Source organism: Triturus cristatus, chromosome 5_2 (assembly GCF_964204655.1).
Source record: "Triturus cristatus chromosome 5_2, aTriCri1.1, whole genome shotgun sequence".
In the NCBI taxonomy this organism is placed as follows: Eukaryota; Metazoa; Chordata; class Amphibia; order Caudata; family Salamandridae; genus Triturus; species Triturus cristatus.
Window position 1 is genome coordinate 905,918,066 of NC_140588.1, and position 19,609 is coordinate 905,937,674.

Sequence of the window (19,609 nt, forward strand, 5' to 3'; positions counted from 1 at the left end):
TGGTAATACAGTGTTCGCATGAGGGTTCTCGTGATAGTATCATCACTTGCATCCATCTATTTGGTCCAAAGGGTATCTCTTTTTTCATTACTTTACAGTGCCTCATCCCTTTGACTTTGAAGGGGCCCCTCTTTTTCTTGATAAAAAAAAGTACTAGACTGTACACAGACACTGCAATAGCAGGCCTGAGAACCTTTTGCAAGGCTGCTTCCGTGGGTGGCACAATCAGTGCTGCAGGCCAACTAGCAGCAGTTGACTTACAGGCCCTAGGCACACACAGTACTGGGACTTAGCAGTAAGTCAAATAAGCCAATAGGGACTTAGTAGTAAGTCAAATAATAACAATTTACAGGAAGAGTATATGCACAATAGCACTGATCAGCAGTGGTAAAGTGCCCAGAGTCATAAAACCAACACAAACAGGTCAGAAACAGGAGGCCAAAAAGTCTAGGGACAAACCCGCTTAAAAAGCCAGATCTAACATCAACACAAGAAAAATGAACACAAATTTAGAAAAATAGAGTAAAATTGAATAAATTATTTGACACCAAACCAACAACAAAACAATCAGTAGAATTGTTGAAAGTTATGGAGCGGGATTTGGATGCGTGAAGTGGATTGAGCCTGGTCTCTGCTTAAATTCGGAGTTAGAACAAATTTTGAAGAAAAATATTTAAGTTCAGCAAGGCCAGGCAGCCATCAACGTCTGAGAAGGAAGCGTTGTCACTGAGGAACTGCTGGACGAAGCAGCGATGAAAATTTTTACATTTGGACTTGGTCTCATTTTTGGAAGTCGAAACTCTTAAGTGGGACAAAGCTGCAGGCAGTAGCCAACAAGGGCTGCACGAGGCCAGATACCCTTTCCACGAGGAGCTGCTGAACAGGATTTGCTGCCTTGGGCGGCTCTATGAACAGGTAGGTTCTGGTCTCCTCTCAGCTCTCAAGGGGCACAGTTTGCCTGAAAATGTTCAAAGTTCCAAGTTTTGAATGTTTGGCTATATGGGCACCTTCAGCACCACTTTCTATGGTCCAGGATGGAATGGGAACCACTTGGAGGGTAGGAATCCCTTTAGGCAGGGACCAGGTGCATGGTTCAAATTGCTGGATCAGTTTGTGTGCCTATAACTAAGAAAAGGATGTCAGTCAACTAGCTCTTGGAAAAACTTAGGTAGTCATGGGTTCAAGCAGCAAGGCAGTCCACCAGCAGCAGGGTAAGTCCTGTGAAGGTTCAAAGCAGGCTACAGCAGAAGACCCATCCTCTGTAGTACAAAGCAGAAATCAAGCAGCAGGATAGTCCTCTGAAGTGCTGGGCAGTCCTTCTGAGTGTCCTCTGCAGGTTCAGGAGTGAACTGAAGAGTGAATCTGAGGTTTGTTACACCTGGCGCCAGCTTTGAAGTGGAAGAAACTTGTGTTTTTCCCCTACATATGTTCTGAAATTTCCCTCCTGTCTGCTCTGGTCCCAAGATGTCTGGGGTGACAAAAGGCTAGTGTGAATTTATGTGTGAGTATGCTGAGGCAGCTCCTTTGAAATGTAAATGGGGTGTGACCAACTCGGCCCCTCCCATCTTGGCAGGATGGCCCATAATGCCAATACTTAGTCCCCCTTTGAGTCACTGTCTGGGGTGTTATACAGAACGGCTAACTGCCATTCTAATCACAGTCATGTGATCCAGGAAACAGGCGGCAGGCACCAAATGGATAGGTTAAGAAAATGCCTATTTTATAAAACTGAAATCCAACTTTACCATTATAGAGGATTTTAAATTATAATAACAACACATGAAATTTCTACCTATTACCAAACACAAACGATCAATTATTAAATGTAATAAGGTAACCCAATGTTATCAAATAGGATAAGTAGGGCTTGCAATAGTGAAAAACTAATTTAAGACATTTTCACTACCAAGAAATATAAAATATGAAAGTACATCTCCAACTCTCCCCCCGAGTGCGAACATAAAGATAGTACTCATAAATGCCCTTTGTGAATTCCCAAAGTTGTAAAATTAGACGTTTGGTCTAATTTTAATCCAGACTTCTAAGTTTACCTTTGTGAAGCTGGCCCCTTGACATCTGCTGCCCTCCCAGTCCTCCTTGTTAAAGTGTGCAACCTTTGCCTCTTTTCTGGTGAATAATCAAATTACTGTTCCAAAGTTGGGAGGGCACCTGGGAGGAGTATATCCTTATAGATGGAAGACGTCCTATTGTATCTGGCAGACCAGGAGTTGACCATAGATGTAGATGTAAGATTTATTTGGGGATTATTCTGGTTTCGGCATTAACTGGGAGAAATTGGTTTTCTATCCACTGTCGGGGATTCAAATATCCAGGAACCTATATAACGAGGGAAAGGATTCTTACGGAAGAATCTGTACAAAGTCTTAGACACATTCTGGAAGTATATCACACATTGGTGAAGTTTGCACTGTTTCACCTAGGAAGGGCTGCAATGTTTAAGATGATGGCTCTCCCAAATTCCCAAAAGTACTCCGAACACTCCCTATTGGATACCAGCAGAGTTCTTTAGACAGGTGGAAATGGAAGTGAGGACACTGCTGTGGGATGGGATTGATCTCCACAATGTACAGGCGTACTACTGGGCCTCTCACCTGGCAAAAATTCACAAATGGGCCATTGCCCTGTGGAAGAGCCTGCACTGAGGATCAACAGACATGCAATGAGCAACAGGAGTTATCAGCCTGCGCTAAATAGGCAAGAGAGACAAACTTTTCTTCGACAGCATACTGTGGCAGTGGTTCGGACCTGGGAAAGAACATGTTAGAAGTCGGAGATCCCGCGCGCACCGTTGTTGTCAAGTGCGCGACCCGGACCCCCCTGCTTCCACGTTAGGCCAAGAAAGGACACCGTCCGAGACAGCCCTGCTCACCTCCTTAGTAGCTTCAAACGAGCAGCCAGGCTTATCTCCAAGGCACGAGTGTTCAGTATGTGCAACAACGCCCACAGCAATCCCAATGATGTCATTACAAATGGACTCCACACAAGTTTGTATAAAACGAGTATACTTTATATAGAAAGATATACGAGATGGCCACACAATACAAATCCAACATATACACAATGGGTTATATTGTTTCCAGTGGGTTGGGCGGTCCTAATCCCCAACCACCGCCTCTATCCAACAGTTACACTGACTTTTAACCGTTCTCAACAGGTTGGGTACGTTGTATCTCTAGAATCACACATGTTGCAAAATAAAAGGAATACTGCCCTACTTAACAATGGGTTCCTGTTCAATGCCACAGTGAAACAATGCAATGCGTAGCGTCACGATCATGTACTGAGTCAACAAAAAATAATGCAACTTGGATTGCTACCAGCATGCCCTGTTCAAGGAAGAAATACAGCAATGTGTCACGCTGCAATTACGTACAGTGTGATAGGAAGACAATGCAATGCGTATCACCACCAGCATGCCCTGTGCAAGGAAGGAATAAGGCAATGCGTCACCGTGCAATTCAGTAGAGTACAGTAAATAACCAATGCAGTGCGCCACGCTATGATCCTGTATCCTGCGAAAGAAACATAACGAAGAGCATGGCACACTAACCCCTGAGTTCGTTAAGCACCACTAGTGTCAGACGTTGTTCAATAGTTCGATAGTTTGTTAGCAGCAAATATGCAAAGTGTTATATGAATGTTTTCAGAAGTTGTGCGACCAGTTGCCCCCAAAACGGATCAACGATGACACCCAAGTTCCACTCCAGGCCCTGCCCCCTGTACTGCCCCGTCCGAGACCAGCATGGACCGAGATCTGGGCCGAAGCAACAGGCGCACACAGCTGCCAGCAGCGAGAGGCCGAGAGAGTGTTCCGCCGAGCCCGCACCCCGCCCCAGGCGATGATCCACTTTACCTGGGGGGTTGCGACCCCACTCTCCTCTCCTGCAGCAGCGGCTTGGCCGCCCTTCAGAACCTTGTCACCACGGGCAAGCCGCACTCTGGCCGGTAGTTCAGCTCCTGCGGGGCTGCCAGTCCGGACCCCCAACGTTCAGCACAAACTCCTTCCACACAACGCTGGTGCCAACCCACATTGCCTTTGAGGGCCTAATCACTTGGCCCTCCTCTCCAGCGCTGTTAGGACTTCTTCGCTCCCCGGTGCTCACCGCTCCCCAGTACTTCTCACCAGCACCTCCAGTGGCACCTTCGACACGCACCCCCGGCACGTCCAAGACTCACTCCTCCTCCGGCCTCCGATGACCATGCGCACCCCACTACGCCTCGTCTGGCACTTTGACACGCACTCTGCGCGTCTGAGTCTCGCTCCGTCTTCTGGTGCACACAAGCTTCAGGCACTCTCCTCTAGCGCCGCAACTGCACCCCCACATGCACCCTGCGTGCTGGAGACCTACCTCGTTTCTTGGTGCACATGACGACCCAGGCGCTCTTCACTAACACCCTGGCCACACCATGACATGCACACTGCGCGTCTGAGTCTCACCTCTCCTCCTTGTGCACACGAGGTACCAGGCGCTCTCCACTAACACCCTGGCTGCACCACCACACGCCGACACGCGTGTCGGAGACTCACTCCTTCTTAGTGCCCACGATGTCCCGGCGCTCTTCACTAGCACCTTGACTGCACTGCGACATGCAGCCCCTGCGTGTCCCGAATCTTGGCCCTCTTCCACGATGCCCACAATCCACAGGCGCTCCAACACCTGTAGCCGCATCAAGACACGCACCCTGCGCGTCAGTCTTGATTTGCTCCGGGTGCCCAAGATCACCTTAGGCACCCCTATGGAGGTCTCAGGCTGCCACGACACGGTCCCACCACCACGCCACTTGGGACTTCCTGGAAACTTTTATGTTCCTGTGTTTCCGAACAGGGAGCCAGCTCTCCTCGGGCCCTTGGGGTGCAGGATGCAGCACACAGCAAAGTCCTGCTCAGGAAGAAGGGGGGGCATGACCCACTGCAGCGCCCCTTCAGTCTCTCCTCGGTCAGGTGCTACAAACTGCCCACAAGCCCCAGATCACGAAGCAAGGGTCAAGAGTCTCCCGCAGCCTATTTAGCAACTCTATCTGAGGCAGGTTTTCTTCCCGATCGTGGACAGGTCAAAGCCGCCAGAGACTCGACCAGTCCATGGCGTCTTCAAAGCGCTCCCAGCACTTCTCTGACCGATACCGAGACCGTTCTCGACGACATCATCTACCTAACCAAAGTCTTGGGGTTACAGTTCTTCTAGTTATACCCCTTATTGTCTTTGAAGTTTACTTGTGCTCTGGGGTCCCTGACCCCTCCCTAAATCAGTCTTGCGTATCTCCCCCCCAGTGTCACCGTCCTCCCTTTGATACTGGGGGCCTGGATCTTTAATCAATCAGAGGGAGATGGGTCTATTGTTTATGGCTCTAAACCAGGCCTCTTCACCTCGCAAAGCCACTCCTTCTCCCCGCTCCAGGTGCAGGGCAGCCTGGCGCCGTCTCCACCCCTCCCCTGGGGCACGACCTCCCTCAGCCTTTCTCACGTCTTCCAGATACAGACAGGTAATTCACATTTTGCTGAGTCTAAAGCACAAACTCAGCCATTTTCTCAAACAGCGGCTTCTGGACACAAAGCGTCAAAACCATCTACCCACAAAGATGCGTTATGACGCTGTGAGCTCAGACATACCAAACTTCACTGTTCCATTTCCAATTCTTGGGAAACTAGGCTAACAATACTTCACCCAGCCTCCCCAATTCAGTCCTATGGGCAGGATGGCCTTTCACCAGGGAAAATGAAATGGAGCATTTTCCACTGTCAGGGCCTAGCACCCACAGTGGCACAGGTCCTGCCTTTTACCTACACTGCACCCTGCCTAGGGGTTACCCAGGACGTCCTACAGGAGTGCCCCCATGAGTATACAAAAGGGAAAGTAAGGCCTGACAAGTGGTAGCACTTGTCCGGACAACATGCTAATTTAGCATAATGCACACAGGCCCTACACTAAAGACCTATGTTCCCTCTCTGCGCATTTCTTTAGTACTAGCCCTGGCACACACAGTGCACATCACTTAGGGATCTTGCTAGTAAGGCAAACATACCAATCAGAGACAACCAATCACCCCTAAAATGTATACAGGGAACATCTGTACGTGCACACTGATTAGCAGTGGCAAGTACCTACAGCATCTAACTTCGCAACTCTCTGACAGGAAAACGGTCTAGGGGAAAAGCAAAAAGTTTAAGTGAACTTTAGCCAAAAAGGCCAAGTCCAACAGAACACTACACCATCTCAAGTGGAACAGGACCTTAACAAAAAAAACTTTCTGTGGAACAGTGATATGCTACAGGATGTGGGGAATTTGCAGGGATTTGGTAAATGGGACCGGATCGGGATTAGCAAATTAGGAAATGTATGGGGAAGAGAGTGGACCAAAAACCCTGACAGACACTGTAGAATTTAAGTACTTGCCATGCCTTGGTGGGTCACATCCCCTAGAGGCGATTCCCCCAAGGATGCAACCCCATGGAAGACAGACTTTTGTCACAAGGGAGTCCACAGAAAGCCATATCTTTAATATATTGTACCATTATAAACAGTACCCCTGACCCACTAGTGGATCTTAAGGTGAAATGGGAAGGAGGCATGGTTCTCTTAAAGAAGGGGGAGTGTGCGAAAGAGATTGCTGCACCGAGTAAGGTGGCCATACGGTCTAGCTTCAGATTGGTGCTGTTAAAGATCCTGCACAGGATATATGTCACTAGATCACTTTTGGCCAGGATTGGCTATGCTCCTACCGATCACTGCCTACGCAGAGGGGGACTCTCTTACATACCCTGTGGGACTGTCGGGAGGCACTTTGGTCAAGAATAGTACATTGACTTACAGATATAACTGGTATAATACGCCCTCTCTCATCAAAATTGGTACTACTTGATATCTTGGGGGATGCAGACCTACAACGTTATGCGAAAGTCTTTTGTAGGGTAGGTCTGAAGGTTGGTACAAGAAATGTAGTCCAAGACTAGAAGAAAATGGAATTGGAATGGTGCTCCCTGCACGAGAAGCAAAGAAGATGATGCCCCAAAAAATGGGAATGGATTTGGCAGTCAAGGGCCACACTGCAGACTGTGCCTTGACATCTTGGATCCTGGAGCATGATGTTTTCAGTAGGGTGGAAAGAATGGCTCCTGCATGCATGGGGTAGTCACTTACTGCTGTGTAAATGGTGGGGAACATGTGCAACTTGCTTATTGCTCTACATAGTTAGGCTGTTTGTGTCTTTGTTTTTGTGTTGAAAATCTTCAACACGATTTTGTAAAAAAATATATATATATATATTGTTCCAAAATATTGTGGTACAACAATTTTGTGTCAAAAATACAGTCAAGTCAAGAACATCATAGGACAGAGTATCAAAGATAAGGATATCGTTTTTAGGTATAGATTATGTTTATTATTTTGTTTTTTCAAATATTGTATATAATAATTCTTATTTTACTATAGTTATATTAAATATTATTTGTTAATTAATTTAATGTACATTATTTATTATAGTATTTTTTGGTGTTAGCATTGTTATAATACCTGATATTTTTGTTTTTTTGTACACTTTAGAAATATTAATAGATCAAAATGAATCCAAATCTCTACGAATGTTATGCGTGGAAATGGAAGCTCCACTCCAAATAGTTACACCAGTTTATTTGTGTCACCAAGAATGATGCGTTTCGGCATTTGGTACAGTAAACATAGGTCGCAAGCCGTCGCGGGCACCGGCATCATTTGGCTAGTTCAAGGTAAACTTTGGCACCTGGAGTGAAGATTAATAATATATATAGTTTTTTTACATTTAAATATTATAAATTATTACATTATTTTTAAATTTAGTAGTGGGTTGGTTGATTTGTAGGGGATTACAGTGGGAACATATTTATTGTCACTGTTAATTTACTATTTAACAGGTAAATAATTGTGTAAACCATTTAATTAATTATTATTATTATTTTTTTAATCATTTGTGATTTATTAAAGATTTATTGGGTTTGTAGAGGTTTAGGGCGAACATTATTGGTAATACAAATTATTGTTTTTTTGTTTAAAATGAATCAGTTAATTAATTAATAGATTAATTGATTATGGAAATTAATTGATTAATTAATTTAAATATTTGCTGTTTTCTAATCAATTGTTAAGTTGTTGACCAATGTATTTAATTAAAAATAATTATTGTATATGTATTTTTAGATCTATTCTTTCATTTAATAACTAATTTAATATTTCAATTATTGTATTTAAAATACCTCATTAATTTGTTTTGTTTCCTGGTGGGGTTTTTTAGTCAGTAGGTAAAGAAATGCAATTATTTTAAACATTTTTTAATTATTATAAGTTTTGTATTTTGAAATGTGTTATATGCATAATATTTAAGTGTATTCATTAATTAGGCATACTTTTACAAAAAAATTGTTTTAATATTTATTTTTCGTTATGCATTTAAATGTGTTCTAAAACAATTTTTAATTGGAATGGTATTGCTAATACTTCCAAAGCACAATGCTTTTCTTAGTGTTGCTTGGATTAGAGTGGAAATAGTAAATCGAAGCCCTCCAAAGTCCAACACGTTCCCTAAATTTGCACAGATTGGAGAATAATACATCTAACCCCTCCAAAATACAATGCTCTCCCTTCTGTTTTGTGCAGATTGTAGTGAAAAAAATATATATAACCCTTCCAAAGTCCAAAACTTTCCCTATTGTTGGTTATACCGTAGTGGAAATATTAAATCTACTCTCTACAAAGTACAACACTTTATCTGTTTTTGCTCATGTTGGAGGCGGAATAGTAAATCTAATTCCTCCAAAGCCCATCCTTTTAACTATTTTTGCTTAAATCTGAGTTAGAACAAATTCGTTCATAATACAGTACTTTTATTAGTGTTGTTTTTTTTTGTATTGCTGTTATTTATTATTTCTTTATTTTTTTATTTAATGTTTAACCTATTTTAAAAATTGTATTGTTATATTTTTTATTACATTTTTTATATTAATTCTATTGTTTGATACCTTTAATTTTGCAATTCGCGCAGTTCTTGGATGGGAGGTAGAACATCTCATGTAGTAATTAGTGGTACAAGTAATGTGTTGAGGAGGTAAAAGGTATGACCTGCGACTGCCTGCAGTCAGCCAAGAGAGAGAGGTATTACAGAGTTTCTGTGGGACGCACTTAGTTCCATGTTTGCTCTGTGCGCCCCATGTGTGAAAGACCAAACATCTGGTGACATGGGAGCTATCATACTTCTTCGAAGATTCCAAGTGAGAATGATGAATGATGCCAATGCCAAAGGAGGCACCTAGGCACGTTTGCTAATTCCCTCTACTTCAGCTCTGGCTCCTTTTATGGTGAGAGAAGCACATCTGTCTCTATGCCTGTACTGAAATATATTGAATACATAATTCTAAAATGAATGCCAAGGTACAAGATGCTGCTGAGAGAAGTCCCTCATTCTAAGCTCCTGAAGAAAGATGTGTTATCAATTTTCAAGATCACATTGCAGATTACATACTTATCATCAACTTCAGGATCCAGGACAATCTGGATTTTGAGTGCTTAAAACTCAGATGTACCGAAGAGAGGGAAAATCAGTCAATAGGGATGTTTCATACATAGGTGTATCATCCAGCTAGGACCTGCATTCTAGCTAAGATGAATAGAGGGGAGAGATTCTGGTTCAATTAAACAGATGATAGACAATCATGGGTGGTGCATCTATTGTGTAGTGTTCTCTGAAGAAGTGGGTCTTTTGACTGGTCGGATGTAGACAGAAGTGTTGTCCCATGTTGTGGGGGCACAGATGGTGAACGCTTGTCTTCTGTTACTTCTTTTATGTATTTTTTTGTTTCCAGTTTTATGATGTCATGGCTTCTAGTTTGGCATTGTCTGCCTGGGTGGTTATTTTCTCTGCTGACTTTGTATGCAATGTAAATGGTCTTGAAAACGATGCAAGCTTCAAGGTGGAGCCAATTGTAGTTTGTTCAATATTGGGTTAGTATGGTCTAAATTGTTCAGGTCTTTACTGAAATATGCTGTAGCATGTAGGATGACATTAAAGGGGTTTACTGTGGTGTTGGGGGACAGTAAAGCAGAGAGATGTCTCTGTCAACATGGAGTGAACCATCAAATGGACTGAAAATGGATGCTGCCACACACTGGGGAATATGTAAGAAACCATGTCAGCTGCACATGGTGATGGAGTACATGGACTTCTGCCACTGAGTGCCTCAGCCTGTCACAGAATGTGAGGGACTCAAGACAAAGGGGCCAGGTGTGAACCTTATGGGGGGTGTCTAACTCACATGAAGCTCACTTCTCCTTGAAGGACCTGCATAACATTCAGTGTCAAAGACATTTTGCCAGAATATCTCAAGCAGCAGAACACCTAATTCTGACATTCCACCAGCAAAGGGTAAGCAGATCACTACTTTATGAGGGTGCTGCAAATGCCTTTTTAGAACCAATAGCTGATGAAGAAGAAACAGATGATGAAGATGGGAGTCTTTAGAATTTCCAAAGTGGTGTCTGGCACAAGAAATAAGCGAGACAGCCAAAGTGCATGGTGATGGAAGGCCACATGAAGGTGAAGGCTCTCACCGGCATGGGAATATCTGTCAGTTTGAAGATTAAGGCACAATTCTTGAACTTCATGCCAAGACCAAAGCTATTTTCCACCAGGAGGAAAAAACATGTTTTTGGTGCTACCCAAATACGATGCTTGCTAATCAAGGTGTTTTTGAAGACTCAACAGGTGACAAGACTCAGAACAAGGTTTTAAACTTCCATCACATGGCCAACCTAGACAACATTCTTCAAATATTCATTCAACAGCTCTGCATACCTAAAAGCAAGGAGGATAAGATACACAATGATGACACTGTACAACCTATTGATTTGTTACACATAACAAAACCATTTCACTTCACTTTTGACCTCTGATAAAGCTTGATAGAAGTGTGTCCAAAATTCTAATAATTCAAGTTTCTCCTCTGATATGGGATTTTTCAGGTACAAGCGCTTGAGTATCACCATCTCAACAGACATGGAGTTTCCATAATGAGATCACAGAAGTTTTGTTTAGCAAGCATGTTTCCATCAACCTTAGCCAAGACATTTGGGTTAATGTCTTCTTTTATTCAGCACAGAAGCATATAGAAAGCAAGATGTCAAATTGGTAGTGAAACCCACAAATGTTGTGGTTTCTTTTGAGAGGTGACTTTGTCGCAGTTTCATTTCTGGGCTGATAGCCATGACTCACACTCACAAAGTACTGCAATGTGGGGGGCAGACCATTGTAAGATCTTCGAGGATATCAATGCCCCACTTATAGCTCATACGACATAAGGGTATTTTGATCAGACCAAATTCACCAACTTGTTTTTGGATGACAGACATCTTTGTTTGAGGTAACACTATGCAGATGTGCAGTTCTGAGCTTTCAAAGCGATGCGTTGGTTCAGAGAGCGATGCGCTGATGGTACTCCTGCAACCGGGTTGATCCATCGGTTCTGCTACACGCCGACTGGAGTTGGGTCGATTTCTGTGATGCAAGTATCTGGCTCCACTTCCAGTGAACCCCAGGAGCAGGGGTAGAGACTTTGATATCACTGAGTCTCAAGCAAGAGGAGGCAAGCCAACAAGCTATTGGAGATCACTTTGCTGCAAAAGCAGAGTCCAGCTCTCCTTAGTAGAGTCAGAGGGCAGCAGACAACAGGGCAGCACAAGAGAAAATCAGGTCTTTCAGGTCAGTGGTCCAGCATAGTGTCAGTCCTTTATGCAGCACAGCGTCAGAGTCAAGTTGGAGGTCCTGAAGTATCTACTTTGAGGGGGGGTCAGAGGCCAAGTACTTATACCCAGTTTTGTCTTTGAAGTGGGGGTGACTTCAAAGAAGGCTCTTGGAAATGCACAAAGGTCCTTTTTTTCTAATTCTGTCTTCAGACTATCAGTAGGGGGTAATCAGCCCTTTGTATGGGGGCAGGATACGTATACAGTTGTAAGTGTCAGCTCTTCCCTCCCTTCCTTCCCAGGAAGGGCCGTCAGAATGCAGATGAGGGCTCAGACAAACCTAACCTTCCTGTGTTTGTGGCTGTCTAGAAGGAATGCACAAAGTGAAGCTGTCACCTTCCCTAGATGTGTATTGCAGACAAGCTGAAGGCACACAGAGCAGTAAGGGCAGAATAATGCCCACTTTCTAAAAATAGCATTTCTAAAATAGTAATGTTAAATTCAACGTTACCAGTAAAGAGGATCTATCTTCACAATCCCAAAGATATAAAACATGATACAGCTACTTCTTTCTAATCAGGAATTACAGCTTTAGAGTGTATTAAGGAATTCACAATGTCAACCTATGAAAGGTATAGGCCTCATAGTAGTGAAAAATGAATTTGGGTGCTTATCACTACCAGGACATGTAAAACTTAAAAGTACATGCCCAACCTTTTACTTACACATCACCCTGCTCTATGAGCTACCTTGGGCCTACCTTAGGGTTGATTTATGTGTAATAAAAGGGGAGTTAAAGGCTTGGCAAAGGGTTTTAAATGCCAAGTAGAAGCGGCAGTAAACTACACACACAGGCCGTGCAGCGACAGGCTTGATAATGGTTTGATAGGCTACTTGTGTGGGTGGCACAATCAGTACTGCAGGCCCACAAGTCACATTTAATTTACAGGCCCTGGGTATATGGTATACCACTTTACAAGGGACTTACAAGTAAATTCAATATGCCAGTTGTGTACACACCAATGTTACCAAGTTTTAGGGGAGAAGCACATGCACTTTAGCACTGGTCAACAGTGGTAAAGTGCTCAGAGTCCGAAGGCCAATAAAAAGATACAGCAAAAAGAGGAGGTAAGCTGGCAAAATGTGATGAACTGCATGATGGTATGTTGTTGTCATTTATTTTCATCTTACTAAACATAGTTTGAAGCATTCTTGGAAGTTAACGATAGTTACAATTCTAATTGGACATAAAATGGACTTTGAATCAACACATGGATCGGTTGAGTGCACGTTTGCACAAGAGTCATGTGCACAGATTACTACATGTGCCTTACTTTGCACTTCTTGTATTTGAAAAATGGAAGTGCGTGATTGAAGTGTTATCTTCAGCTCCTCCATGCATATGTACATAAGTCAGGAGTTTGCCCAGATTTCATGGCTCAGAAGTGGTACACCATCTCATAAGGAGGCTTGCATGAGACAATAGGCATCCATTCATCATCACAACAAGGAGCCTGACATTAAATCAATCTTCCTCTCATACTATGATCATGAATATACATACAAAATGATGAAAAAGTGCAGCTTTGACAAATCAAGAACTAATATAGGCCACAGGAGTGCACCAACGCTTGACTGAACAGACACCACCATATGAAATGCAGTGGCCACTTCCACTTGAATAGGAACATTGAATACATCTGTCCAAATTATTCTTACATATAAATATTCATGGCTGCTTGCACTCTTCAATGCATAATTCCACATATAATGGTTCTTCTACAGTTGTTAGAGGGAAAACAGTTTTAATAAGTGCATGCGTGTTGCAGATGTGTCATGTTCGTTTTAGACAAACCTTTGAGTAATATGGGCTCTTCTGGCAAACATCTCAGCAAACACATGCCTATCAAATTGCGTATACTCATAAAGTACTTTGGATATGTTATTTTTAGTATTAAGTGTGGAACTCCAGCCAACAGAGTCAACTCTGAGCTTCCATATTAACATTATATTCTGCACATTTCAAAAATTCTCAAATCAGAAATCACTGGACGGAGTTCACAGAAGCAATAAAATTATAATCTGACCAGCGACCTGAGTATCTTCGTATAGTAGACCTCAGACATGTACAGGAAGATCGGAGATGGGCTAAGGCAAAGCAGAAATGAGGAGTGTTGCAGGTTTGTAGGTTAATAAGTTGGAAAGAGCAGTCATGAGTAGTGCAGGAAGGCCAGTGGTCACGTTTTGGGAAGAGAAGCAGGTGGAGTGAAGGCACTGATTGAACAAAGGTCACCGATTACGCATTCTGAAGCACAAGGCAAATGGAAGGAGATTCAAAGCAACCAATCACAGCACTGAAATAGTGTATGGCAGCGAAAGGGAAGGGGAGGCAACTCCAAAGCCCTTAGTTGAGTGATATAGGCTTGAGCTAAATTTCTGTATGGTTTACCTGGTGCCTCCCCAACACAACAGTAGATATATTTGTTCATTTATATTGATGCTTAGCTTGCATTGTTATTTCTATATATCTATATCTATATATCTATCTATCTATCGATATATATATAGATAGATAGATATATACATATCTATCTATATCTAAATATGGTACAACTGTGAAGATTCAAAACCCATAGATGGGTGCTTAGAAGCAGTTATTACAATAAGCGGGCAACATCCAAGTCTTCACGCTCACTCGCTCAAACCTACCTGCAGGAGCCTGGTGTTACCAGGTGGGTTTTTCCAAGCGCCCAAAGGTTTTGTCCCGTTAACTTCTTGAACTTTTATAAACATCCCCATATAATCTGGACCATTAATATGAACTGTGAATAAATGACAAGGCAATCATTATACATAGCCATTACCTTTTTACTATTTCTAAATATCTCACGATGTCCAATTTTTGCTAGAATAACACCACTGAATGGAATGACTTGAGTTAGCAGGCACTTTTTTCAATTGAAGTTTTATCGCTTGGTAAAGCCACAATATCACACCTACTTTCTTTAATTTGTACACCTGTGTCTATCACACAAGTTTAACAATCTGTTAGCTAGACTGAACACGAAGTTGAGTGACTCTGCATAGGACAGCTACCCAAATGCCCTCTGTTCCTAATTGTTAGTCGCACAGGATCATCTCAGTTCAGACAGCAGTAAATCTACCATACCGAAGCCATCATTCACGCATTCTAACTTTATAGTTATGACTTATTTCACAACCTACACTAGTCCAGTGTTTTAACTGCAGACATAATAGGACAAGGAAAACTGTTCAAGAACAGATTCAAAAAATATTTGCGACCCCACCCCCCTTCTTTTGCTTTATTCTAGATATCAACACCTTCAAAAATGCAGCTGGAACATAAACCTTATGTATGTATGTATATGCAATGTATGTAGTATATGTACAGCATGAACCTAGCCACAAGAGTCGAAGACAGAGATACCATTAGAGGGATTGAAGGTGGGTGCTCTGGGATGAGGTGGATTATTTACTGTGTTTCGATATAGTGTTCTTTAAAGAGGTGTGTCTTCAGCTGTTTCATACATTGGAGCAGAGATGAGGCAGTGCTTATGGATACGGGGATGTCATTCAGATCATGTATGCGTAGATGAGTGCCTGTTGCCTAGAGCTTCTTGCTTGCACTTCTTCATCTCCAGTCTGAAGGTGTACTGGCTGAAGATGTGCTGAGACCCACCAGAAATGACAAGCTTATCTACAGACTTGTGGGCGTGTCGGTGGGGATGGCTTTGCAGATGATGCAACTGCCACTGAAGGTAATGTGGGCCTGTAAAGGGAAGCTAAAGGAGTTCCATATGGGTGTTGGGTTGTGGTCATTTGTTCTCAGGCCCTTGATGAACCATCCTGCAGGGTGTATGATGCCCTTACGAGAGGATAGGGTTGTGTAAAGAAGGCCACAGAGAAGGCCATTACCACCATCCAGATATCAAACTTTTGAGAGCTTGAACAGCAGTTCTAAAGTTACTGTCTAGAAGAATGGTTATAATTTCTCTAGTAGAGAGAGCTGACATCAAGCTGTCTTGGTTTCTTAGTAATGTGTTCTTTTAAGTTAAGCATGGTGGTTCGATGGTGTGTTAGAAGGATATTGCCTTGGGCAAAAGCTGCAATTTGAATCTATCAGGGTCTATAATGTTGAACCAGGTTTGGATTACTTGACTGCAGTTTTGCCGAATATAAGCAATTAGGTTTTGGTGCAGTAAATTTCAGGTTGGTTATGCACATCCATTTTTGGTTGTTAAGCAGCCATGCTTGAGGCATTAGATGTCTAGCATGGAGAAACCTTTTATGTAGAGTTGTGTGTTGTTTACAAAGTGATAGATTTTAATGCTGCTATCCTTGAATACAGTTCCATACATAGGATTAATATAACTTGGGACAAAATAGATCTTTGGGGATCACTGCAGGTGATGTGGCACTTGCAGGACATTGAGAAACAAATGCCAATGATGAGGTGTTGGTGGAGAGTTAGGAGGAAATCCAGTGGAGGAAGTCACCACTGAATCCCAAACCAGACTTTAGGATGTGGCTTGTTCATGGTGGCAAATGCTGCCCAAAGGTTCAATAGTATCAGGAGGCAGGTAGGTCATCTTAATCTGTGGTGAGGATGGCCTCATTCACAATTTGTAAGGTAGCTATTTCCCCAATACAGCATGATCTAATGTCGAAGTGGTAGCTGTCCAGAAGATGGTTGGCTCTGATGTGATCTTGGAGTTGTGTGAAGAATACTTTTTTCAATGATCCTGCGGATGTGGGATAGGTGAATGATAAGCCAGTAGTTTGTAAGGTCAAAAGGGTCTACTGGAATCTATTACTTATGAAGAGATCCTGTGTCACGTGTAAAGGGGCAAATCTGTAGGGCTTGGGTACTCTGTACTTTCTTCACACCACGTGCAACAGTAGCCGTCCAGCCTCCTGTACTTCCTGCCACCACCCCTAATGTGGGTTTTCTCGTATATAACATTAAATTTCCAAGGATAACAGTCATATCTTCTATTTCCTTAATTGACACAACACTAGAAAACATAGTTCTATGTCACGCCAGGTTTACTCTATGTTGGGTTACAGTATATTTGGGGCTGGAAAGACAGTCTAAAGTGGCGACCCCATCCCTGTTGCATAGTTATTCCGTCTAGCACCCACTCCACATATTATTAGTAACATCCAGATGGGCAGTCTTCAACAGTTTCCTAGGGTACAGCAATACCATTCATGTTTAGTGCATTTAATATAACGCTAAACGAAAACAAAACTTAAACTTGTGCAGAAGGGTGTCATGTACAAAAATCTTACAAATTACATTAGGATGATTTCAATGCAAGGGTCTCACAACAGGGCCGGTGGTGTCTCCCCTTGTGTGGCCATTCATCTCTTCCCTCTCCACTTGTTCCCAATAGTTTAACAATCTTGGGGCACTTGGTCTGTCTCTGCTCCATAATCCCTCTGGTAGGAAGGGGCCATTGTATTCAGCGCCTCTACATCAAACTACTCATTCCTCCCCCTCCTCCTCACTAGTTGTACTTGCTGGTCTTTCCCAGGACACCATAGACTCCTTCCATTGGTCAGCTATGGGGCGCTTACGCATTCCTTTAGCCTCTTCCCAGCGCAGCACTCTACCCTCTGCCCCGGCCCAGCCAATCACATCTTGGTTCCACGTTTCAACTTGGCGTCCAGTCACTGATTTCCATTCTTACGCTATTCTTCGTTTGGCAAGTGCCAGGGCTAAGTCTATCAGCCTATTCCCGACTTTGCATTTTTGTGGTCGAGGGAAGAGACCGAGCAGGCATACCTGCACTGTTAGGGTTAATACCCTTCCCAGTTTACTTTTAATCTTGGCCAGGACTGCCTCCCAGTAAGGACGTATGCACTGGCATTCCCAAGTCATATGCATGAAATCTGAATCGGTTTGAGTACATCTTGGGCATTTTCGCATCTCCCCCCATAAGTAACATAAAGATGGTGGGGCATCATGTAGGACATGTGTATAAAGTTGAATTGAATATACTTTATGCACGATTTATGGAAGATCTTTTTGGGAACTGCAAGATCATACCCCATTCTGCATCTGTGAGCTCCCTACCCACATTTCTCTCCCATTACCCCCGCAGTTCACACAGGGGGCCGAGGGACGCTGCAGTTAAAGTAGCATAGAACCATTTCACTTGATGCCCCGCCAAGCCAAGGGTAAGGCGTGCAACACTGGGTGCGTCTCAGGTTCTTCCCTCCCTCTTCCCCATAGTTGCTTGAAGGTGAGAATCAGGGCCTCATATTGCAGAAACTGCCCTGCGGGGAGTCCGCAATTGTCCAATAACTCCTCAAATGGGATCAGATTTTTTCTGGGTAGCAATTCCCCACATTTCCCAACCCCGCCTCCGTCCTGAGCGCCAACTGTTCGGCTGTGAATATTGTCTTAGGGCCACCATGGGGCAAGCCCACAAGGGGCAGCCTAGGCATGCATCTTGGGGTCTGCTGTAGCTTGTTTTGGCATCTTTTCCAGGCCTGCAAGGCAGTGCACTGCAGTGGAAAGCAGCATGGGATGGGCGTTGTTGATACTAACAGTTTTGCCTTTAGTAGGCTAGTGCGAGGATCCGGATCCGTCAGACAAGTGCCCACCTCATTCACACCCTCTATCCACTGTCTCAGCCATTGCAGTTGGGCGCCCAATATGTAGAGTTCAAAGTTCGGTACTGCCAATCCTCCCTCTGATAGGGGGCATTACAGAGTCTTCAATGACATCCTCGGGCACCCGTCACCCCACACCAAGTCTCGCAATAGGGAGTTCAGCAAGCAGAACCAACTAGCAGGCATCAAAACCGGTAGGTTAACAAAAAAAAAGACAATAGCCGGGGTAACATAACCATTTTAGATAATGAAATCCGAGCCATAATAGGTAACTATAAGGTACAGTAGAAGTACTCACAAGATCAAAGAGATCGCAGGGCCCTGTTCAGATTTCCCTCTCTCAGATCCTCTAGGGAATGGAAGACATGGATACCCAGATATTTGAATGACCTAGGGGCCCAGAGAATATCGGCCATCAGGGTCTCAGGCCTGGGCAGAGGGCCCGCCACAGGGAATAAGTATGTCTTGGTTTTGTTAACCCGGCGGCCTGAGCACTATGGAAAGCTTTCCAGTAACAGCACAGCCGAGGCGTTTCCCATCACCGCCTCTTCCAGATAGATCAGCAGGTCATCCGCGTATAAAGAAATATTATGTGTCCGTTCACCCACTCAGAGTCCTATCCTCTCACCTCCCAATCGGATTCTCTCTGCAAGTGGTTCTATTGCTAGGGCACACAGGAGGGGTTACAGGGGGCACTCCTGTAGAGTTCCCCCGGAAGATCTTTTATTATTTGGAGATCGTTTTGCCCGTCCTAACCCTCGCCGTGGGCAATGCATAGAGAAGCCGTACCCATTTCACCCAACCTTCCCCTAAGCTCATGTGCACCATAACTTCAAACAAGTACTCCCGGCTAACCGTGTCAAAGGCTTTTTCCAAGTCAATTGACAACACTACTGCCTGCTGTTCAGTTGGTGTTTTCATGTGGTAGAGGATAGAGTAGAGTCTGCGGAGATTATAAGAGGTGTTACGAGAGGGAATAAATCCATTTTGGTTGGTATGAATGAGAGATCTCATGTGGGGGAGTAACCTTACTGAGAATTTTTAATTCTAAATTAAGCATGGTTATGGGCCTAGAATCCACTACCATAGCACTGGCTCCTTAGTTTTAGGGAGGGGGATCACAAGCAAGTTTTGGGTCGATTCGGGAAGCTCCCCTCGCTCAAATGACTCCGCATATAGCTGCGTTAGTTGTGGGGCTAGACTAGCATTGAATCGCTGGTAAAATTCCACCAAGAGGCCGTCAGGCC

General features: G+C 43.6%; 1 protein-coding gene across 1 annotated transcript in view; it reads right to left on the reverse strand.

The window, feature by feature from the left end:
- Nucleotides 1-19,609, reverse strand: part of LOC146829404 (putative defense protein 2) — a 118,530-nt gene that overhangs the window by 63,439 nt on the left and 35,482 nt on the right. The window contains exon 2 of the mRNA XM_085606689.1: nucleotides 14,430-14,542. Within this exon, the coding sequence (XP_085462815.1) occupies nucleotides 14,430-14,542 (113 nt within the window). The remainder of the gene's footprint in view (nucleotides 1-14,429; nucleotides 14,543-19,609) is intronic.